The sequence below is a fragment of the Gallus gallus genome, chromosome 6, assembly GCF_016699485.2.
Source record: "Gallus gallus isolate bGalGal1 chromosome 6, bGalGal1.mat.broiler.GRCg7b, whole genome shotgun sequence".
NCBI lineage: Eukaryota > Metazoa > Chordata > Aves > Galliformes > Phasianidae > Gallus > Gallus gallus.
In genome coordinates, this window is record NC_052537.1 from 28,816,255 (window position 1) to 28,824,639 (window position 8,385).

At 39.8% G+C, this 8,385-nt stretch overlaps 1 protein-coding gene across 4 annotated transcripts in view; it reads left to right on the forward strand.

Annotated features, from left to right (window-relative positions):
* The window catches only part of FHIP2A (FHF complex subunit HOOK interacting protein 2A), a 33,848-nt gene extending 25,738 nt beyond the window's left edge, over positions 1-8,110 (forward strand). For 3 of the 4 annotated variants that reach the window (XM_015288933.4, XM_421774.8, XM_046943124.1), the window contains 3 exons: positions 2,863-3,003; positions 4,151-4,254; positions 4,350-8,110. In XM_015288933.4, coding sequence (XP_015144419.1) covers positions 2,863-3,003; positions 4,151-4,254; positions 4,350-4,455 — 351 coding nt within the window. In that variant the 3' untranslated portion in view covers positions 4,456-8,110. The remainder of the gene's footprint in view (positions 1-2,862; positions 3,004-4,150; positions 4,255-4,349) is intronic. The other variant, XM_046943125.1, reaches the window with a different exon arrangement.
* Positions 8,111-8,385: the final 275 nt, after the last annotated feature.

The following is an 8,385-nucleotide window of genomic DNA, read 5'->3' on the forward strand; positions in this document are numbered from 1 at the left end:
AATTGCCTGTCAGCATGACACACATTCTGAGCTAGTCAAGCAAGGTATTAGGATCTGTGGTGTCAAAAATGCTGGACTCCAGAAGAAGTACAGTGATCTGCCTGAGTTAAACAGCAGGGATACATTCTTACTAAATTGTACCAAAAGCTTGTCTTAAAAAGGGAAAAAAAAAACACCAAACAGGCCAAAAAAAAAAACCCAACCCTGAAATTCTTTGGGGTTATTCATAGTGAAAGTCATAAATGACATAGAGCAATGTGGAAAAATCAGTGTATCAGTAACATTTTGCACGTATATATGTCCAGACAGTAAAATATGTGGAAGAGCCTTTAGTTGGGGTCATACAGTACTACTCACAGATTGTATTTCATGCTGTTTTTGCTTTAGCATACTACTATAGGTAGTTGCTGTGTATTTATCAGTTTTTATCAGCAGACAGCAGAGGGCTTCATAGAGGTGGTCAGTATTATTAAACAAGATACCTGACAGAGGACAGCTGAGGCACCAAAGTGAAGTAACTTGATTCAAGGCTGTTCAAATCTAGCACCTCATCTGCTAGACACAGCCTGCTTCCTCCTGTTAGTGTTGAACGTTGAATTTCTATGGGATTGTTTCCTGAGAATTTTGAAAGAATTTCCTGAACTCCAGATCTTGCTGGTTTTTGCTTCTGTGGCTATAAAGAAAATGTTTAGGCTGTCTGACTGAGTCTGCTGACATATGGACAGAAATAAAAGCTCAGCTTTCCTTAATGCTCTCAATTAGTTTAAATCACTACAGCAATCTGTCTGAACAATGCAGCACGTGTTACTACTTTGTTTCCTTTTCTTTGTGTGAACACCAGATAAATCTCATGGCTTCAAAGCCTCCTAATGAATTGACTGACTCACAACTGAAAGACCTTCTCCAGCAGTTTGGTTAGACAGGCAGTGCAATGGATTTATGGAAGAAATTTGTGTCTGCATCTGCAGAGTAGCTTTTATCTTCCACAATAACTCAAAAGGTAGAAATTCCTGTTACTAAGAACATCCCTGGCCCGGGGTCTGAAAGCTTCATTTGTTAAAAAGTTGTAGCTGGAATATCAAGTATTGAAATGACTACCACTGACTGGGAGAAATAAATACGTTCACTTCAAAAGATGTGTAAGTCAGGTTGCCCAAGGAGGTTGTGGATGCCCTATCCCTGGAGGCATTCAAGGCCAGGCTGGATGTGGCTCTGGGCAGCCTGGTCTGGTGGTTGACAACCCTGCACACATACCAAGGGGGTTGAAACTAGATGATCGTTGTGGTCCTTTTTAAGCCAGGCCGTTCTGTGATTCTGTGACATTTCCCTTTGCAGTGCCACAGGAGGTAGTAGCAAGTTCAGGATTGAGATACCAAATGTTAGTTAAGCATCTCCATCTAGTAAGTGGAAATTTTGTCTTGGGAGCTGTTAAACTGAAAAACCAGTAGGTGTCTTTCAATGCAAAGTGAATCACCACCTCATCTTCTTTGACTGTATTGACTGGCAGGTTGACTCAGTTGCCTGAACTATCTGTTGCCATTTTTGTGATGCCCAAAATACTCCCTCAAACTTGCAGTTACAACACAGATCTTTCAGGATCCACCTCTGTGAAACTGTCAAGAGATTGACGGTGTGTACCTGTGCATCTGAGGTGGCATGAAATGTTTGTAAGCAGTTATATCAATTGTCAAATCTCTGTTGAGCAGGCTAACGAGAGTTGAGGCAAGTAGTAAATATATCTGTCTTAAAGTGAACTCTTCCAAATCTTATTCTGGAACAGGGAAGAAACCTCCAGTTCTTCAGTGGGATGCTAACTTCAGAACGTAAAGGTGATCGTTTGAGGTTGTCAACACACATCCTCTTTCAGATGTGATCATAACCATTGAGCATGTTACTGCCAATATAGTTCTGGCAGCTAAAGGGATTGAATGAGGGCCCATAATCCATTTCAGGTAGAGTCAAACAAACCATGTAGGCATTTGTAACATCTTCAGACTGGCATAGGCCTGTAGGAAGGGAATGTCTGTCCAACTCTTGCCATTGTTGTCTGTTCCAGCACTCAATGGGAGGAAATTTGACTTGTTTGGAAATTTTGGGCTGCATTAAATTGTAAGCTTATTTTCACTATGATGAGAAAACCCAAGGCGAAAAGAAAGAGTTCTTGGAACACGAGGAAGCTGTGATGGAAGTAGTTCTCTTGTAGAAATGAGTTTCTTCCTAAGCTGGTGAAACACCTTCAAGATAGCTACCGTTTTTTTTTAGTAGAAAGCCCTCCTGACTAATCAGTGTCTTCCAGCATCTGGCAGTATTGCCTCTTCCATTTGATTCATGTGGAGAGAGGAGATGGAGAAAAAGCTCAGAATTTCATGCTGCCTTCCCAGCTCAGCAGTGTTTCATCTCCAGTAGCGCGTTGCTGTGAGATGACCAGGCCTCTGCAATGGTTCTTTCCAGGAAAAATGGAATTTTAGCTGTAAATGGGGATTTATCACTCTCAATTTCCTGAGCTTGTATAGTTTGCAGTCGTCTAGAAGCAAGATGTTTAATCTAGTTCTTTGTTTAGCTGCTGAGATGAAGGATGGTTTTATAGGAAGAGGACTTACTCTCCTGCAGTAAACAAGAAGTGTGCAAAAGCTTCATGTGGTTGAAGATGTTATATAGTTAATATCTAATGCTTGACTGACACATTCCCTTCACTCCTGTTCTGGGACTGGGTTTGGGCCTGTCTTCTAGTCTAGCTTTTTATCTTTATGTATTTCTAGCTCTGTTTGTAAGGTTCTAGTCGTTAAATAAACACTTGCTGGATGAGAAGAACTAAGCATGAAAATAAAGCACTGTTTTCCTTTCTTTTATGATCTTTTGCAGCCCTATGATGTAAATTTACAGGTTACTTCAGTGTTGTCCAAACTCTCCTTGTTTCCCCATCCTCATATACATGAATACCTTTTGGATCCTTACATAAATCTAGCCTCTGGCTGCAGGTCTCTTTTCTCCGTTATTGTCAGGGTGAGTAAACACACAGTTAATGTTTACATATGGCTATACAGCAGTAATATATTTAGTAACTTTGTAATGAATTTTTAAAGCTGGATAGTTTAGGTTGGCAAATGGCTTCTTACTGAAAATAGATACTTATGCTCTTGATTTGGAAATCAGAATTCATATTTTCTACCAAAAATACTGAAAAATCTATTTTTCAGCATTCATTGTGATTCTGCATGTCTTCAGATTTGTTTGTTTGCTTGGTTTCAGTGTAGATGTAAAATATTCCTTATGGCAAAGATGCAGCTTTAAATTGGACCAGGTGACGTTGCCACTTGCAGGCAGGTGGTACTGTATCAGATAGTGCTGTAAGAACAAAATAGAGATTTACACCTGGATAGGAAAGAGATGGCTTTGATTCATGCGCAAACAGAAGACAGTTATGAACCCCTGTGCCTGGGTGAATATCTCTGTTCATCTGTTTTTTTCTGATGAAGGCTGTTCTCGGCAGTCCAGTCTGTGACCTGTTTCTGGATTCTAATCAACCATGAAGTGCTAGATTTATTGGAAGTCCCCTTCCTTTCCCTCTGATTTCATCCCTTCCTGCCAGACCTTCATCCTACAAGAGCTGGCTGTGTGCCTGTCACTGCAGTCGTCTCAGTCACAGATTCCTTGGCTAACCCCCACACCAGCTGTTATTAAGCTGGTCAAGAGCCTATTAATGATGCCTGCCAATACTAACAGTGGGCTTAGCTCCCCTTTTCCCAGCAGCGCACCCTGTTTCAAATATAATCTTCACTCTCCCTTTACTCTTTCCCTAAACTTGTGGTCAATTTAGTGGTCAATTGCTTGTGTCAATGTTTACCAAGACAAATTAATCACTGACATAATAAAAATAAGTGAGTAATATCATTTATGGCAGTAGTAAGTAAGGTTTCAGAGTTTCTCTTGTTTTGTCTCTTTCTGCACTCACATCCTTGGCTCTGTTACTGTCATCAGTGCTTATGACCACTCACCCTTTTCGACACAGAGCAGCTATTGAGTATGTCTGTATGAGTCTGTGATAATTCTGAAGTGGCTCCATGTCCCAGGCACTGAAGGCTGTCATCTATGCTTGCTGCCAGTCACAGAGAGGTGTTACTTTGTGTGTTGATGGTGTTGTACTTTGCAGGTGGTTGGAGACCTCATGGTTAGAATCCAGCGCATCCCAGATTTCACTCCCAAACTTCTGCTGGTCAGAAAGCGCCTGCTGGGCTTGGAGCCTGAAGGGCCTGTGTGAGTAAATGCATTGTATATTCTCCAGGACCCACTGCTGGGTTTTGTGTATGCCAGTCCTGACCCTCTGCTCTTTTTTTCCCTCTCTCTCTCAGCATTGACCACATGACATTACTAGAGGGTGTGATTGTGCTGGAAGAATTCTGCAAAGAGCTGGCAGCGATTGCATTTGTGAAGTATCATGCCTCATCTACACCATAAGCAGCCTTGATGAGCGGCCAGGCTGTAAGATCACCTAGCCTATTTCAGTCCGAAAGACTACTGGCAACACCCAGACAAGAAGAGGTGGCATCTCCTGACAAAGTGCCTGTTGGCTTTTGGCAGAATTGGAACTTAGATTACTTTCACCAGTTGTTGGCATTCACCGCATTGCAAGGGAGATGGATTGAAACGGACCTAGAATATGGTTAAAGGCATTTTGGGAGAAACCAATGCACAGCATTTCTAGCCACTGTGTGAAGAGCTGCAAAAGCTGCATGAAGAACCACAGACATCAGTCCTTGGTTATTTTTCTGTTATGATGACAATGTTCAGGGAGTTAGGTCTATACATGTTCTGGGGCTCACATGCGCCAATCCGCTTTATTACCATATTACTTCTAAACAGCAGATTAATTTTAAAACATTCTTATGTCCTGATTCTTTTTCTTCTCAAGTGGATATGTGAAAGGAAATCACACCTGCAGTTGTAAATGTAATCAAAATTTATAGTTGGAATTAAGAATGAAGATAGGTTCAAAGAATCCACTAGTTCCTATACAGTGAGATACATTCAAGAGGGTTTTTTTTCTCCTGATGAATCTTAAGGACAACTCTCAGCTTGTGTGGATTACTGCAGGAGATATATTAGTATGAAACCCATACTAGTGAACTAACCCAGATTCAGGATCACATCCGTAACAAATATCTGAAGTATACATGTTTATATCATATTTGTTTCTGTCTTTCCAAGTGATTGCTCTTAAGGTCATCTGTGTAACTAGATTTACTTTAGGTTTTTGCATGTGAACTCCAGTTGCTTGGCTCTTGTAACCTTTACACGGAAGTTAATTATAGGTCATTAGTTGTTGTTGCTGAAACAGTATTTTTAATTTCTTTTTAATTGCCGTTTAGCTTGAATTGGTTTAACAATCTTTTGTGCCTTGAAAATTGACAACATATATGTTCTATAATTTTAAAAGTGTTTTTATTGCTTATCTAACCCTAGCAGTAGTGCCCAGCAAAAGATTGACCAATACCAATTCAGTTAAAGTGTTGATACCATATGTAGGACCAAAATTTGTGCCTGCTTTGCATACTGTTGGGATACAGAAGTGTATCTCAGTGATTTTTTTTTTTTTTTTTCAGTATGAGTGCCCTCAGCCCATTTGCACTGCTCAGACTTCAGGGAGCATTGCTGCTGTTTCTCCAGTGCAATGGCAGCTGGCTCCTCAGACAGAATTTGGGGCTCACTGCTGCATAGGCACCAGCAGAGGTCTGAGAGGCTGAGCCTTACCCTGTCAGGCACACACGCTGATTTGGGTGAGAGAGCTGTCCTGTTATCCGTGCAGGTGTATAGCACCTCTTTCCCTTCCCGTAACAGCATAGGCAGTCAAAGTAGAGTTCAGCTCTTTGTGTTTACATTGTATTTCTTTCTTTGTCTTTCCTAGTATTCTATTTGCACAGTTAATGTCCATTTCTGTTTTGATTGCTTATATGCAAATACGGGCAACTTCAGTCACTAGAATTCATCTGTATTCATATGACTCTACCTAGAATCAGATTCTCCTCTGAATCCATGCCTTTAATTTTTTTTAAAATATATATATATTTATAGAATGTGGATGCTGAGAGGCCATTTAAGTTAGGTTAATTAGAAGTGTCACAGTTAATGGGCTAAATTTATTCTTGTCACAGCAGTGAAGATGGTCCTGCTGTAAAAACTTCCATACAGGTTCAGCTGAGGAGAAAGTCTGACCGGGGAACTGGGAAAATATCTTGACCAATAAAACCTGTGTTCAGTGGTCCCTGGAACTGGAAGGATTTGGGGTTTTTTGCCAGATAAATCCAGGAAACAAAACAAAAACCAACCTGGCTTCCTCACCCCCTTATTTTTCTCCCTGAATTTAGCCATAAAGTGTTTTCAGGTCAAATTAGCATCATAGGATAATGTTTAAAAAAGACACTTTTCTCATTTTTTTTGTTGTTTAGAAATATGCCTTGAGAGTAGCAAATAATTTTAGTCATATTAGAAGCTATGTTATCATAAAGTACTTGTTTCGTACTATAGAACGTATGTCTATGCAGTGATTTTTAATACATACATTTCTTACAATTAAGATCCCAGTTCAGACAAGCAGTTAAACTACTTGAGTTAGATGAAGCTTAATTTCAATAGTTTTCCTAAATTACAGATTCTTGCATGGATAAAGTCAAGCTGTTGGGCACAAATGCTGATGCTTCACTCAGTTTCAGTCTTCGTTGGTTTTTGCTTGTGCTAATTACTTTTTCCTCCAAATTTGTTATTTATTTTTTATGTGTGTGTTCCACAATATTTCCCATGTCCTCATTTCAGTGCAAACTGGAAGTGATGATACTGCTATGAATGAAACTTGCAAGAGCGACGTGATACTTTGTAAAGCCATTCAGGAGGTGCCTGATCTTAAATGAAACCATTGGCATCGAAGTTGTTTTCACTGTGTCTCAATCTTCAGCAACAACAGCAATGTTCTTGTGAACCAGTGAGACTCAGATGATAAATTTGTAAGAAATGGATGATCAGTGAAACAATCCTTATTGGTTTGTGAGTGCTGCCTACACACCCTTAACTACCATACATGGTGACCATGGCATTTATTTTTGTAAAAGCGATTTAATCTTCCTTAAGAGGTGGATCTCATTTAATGTTGGTTTGTGATACTTCTCATGCACTTTTCTTTAGTTAGTTGAGGTCCATGTTTTCACCTTTCTGATCTATGCATGTCATTGAGGTGCCCATTTTGTTTCTCTCTGTTTGTACGTGGTTATTTATTACCCAGAGGTGGGCACCTGAGAAATTACGTGGCCTGGAGTTGACAATGTAAGCAGACTCTCCAGCTGTCAGTGGGAAATGCAAGTGCTTATCACCTTTGAAACTATGGCCATTATCAGTAGATTGAAATGCTGGAGGGGAAATACTAGAATAACTTGTGATTTCAAAGAGCAAATGCAAACTACTTTCTAACCCTGATGCACGTGTGTAAATATGCACATTTTTACTTTTTTTTTCCATTTATAGTATGTGTTTGATTTAGACTCTGATATAGAAAGTTTTGTAATACGCCATGTGCTAAGCTCCAGTAGAACAAGTTTGTCCTTAGTCGTTCTCCCATATGGCTGTAATATTCCTGGTATTCAGATCCTGTCTGTGTAACGTTCTTACTATGTATTTGTCTGTGCAATATAAAAGCTGTGATTTGATACACAGCTTGAGTCTGGTTGTACATCACCTATGTATATATATACATAGATTCTATATATATGAGAACCAGAATCCCGAGCTTGCTTACACTACGATTAGTGTAAAGATTGTTGCACATGGTTTTACAGGGCACTATCATCACGGAATGGCTTTGTGAATGCATGGTAATGTCCCCCATAAGCTGCTGTGTGAATTCACAGGTGATGTTTTTTTGTAACTCGCTGTCTCAATGCTAAGTGATGTGCTCGGCCTGGGGGTGACCTGGTATTGTGCATCATCCATGGGTTTTCAAACCATAATCCTCAGTAGTTTCTGTGCCCTGTAAAATCGTGTAACTATATCAAATATATGCTCCTTGTTTTGCCTCCTGCCTTGTTTACATTAAACAGAGGATATTCAGTAAAATTTTTCTATTAAACTTTGTGTAGGTCACTTACTGACAGTGTTGCCACGGTTTTGCAGGTGTGGGATTTCCAGCAAGGAATGCTGAAGCAGCCACATTACCAGACATACAATACTAAGTTTTATAGAAGTTCCAAGAAAACACACCTTTTTGTGCTTAAAAAAAAAGAATACATGCAGGATTAAAGGGGATATTCTCAATAGAAGTTAATAAATGAATTTCAGTGAAGCAGCTGCTTCTATTATTACCGAACCCATAACAGGCTTTGCTTAGAAGACCTTGAGAAAATG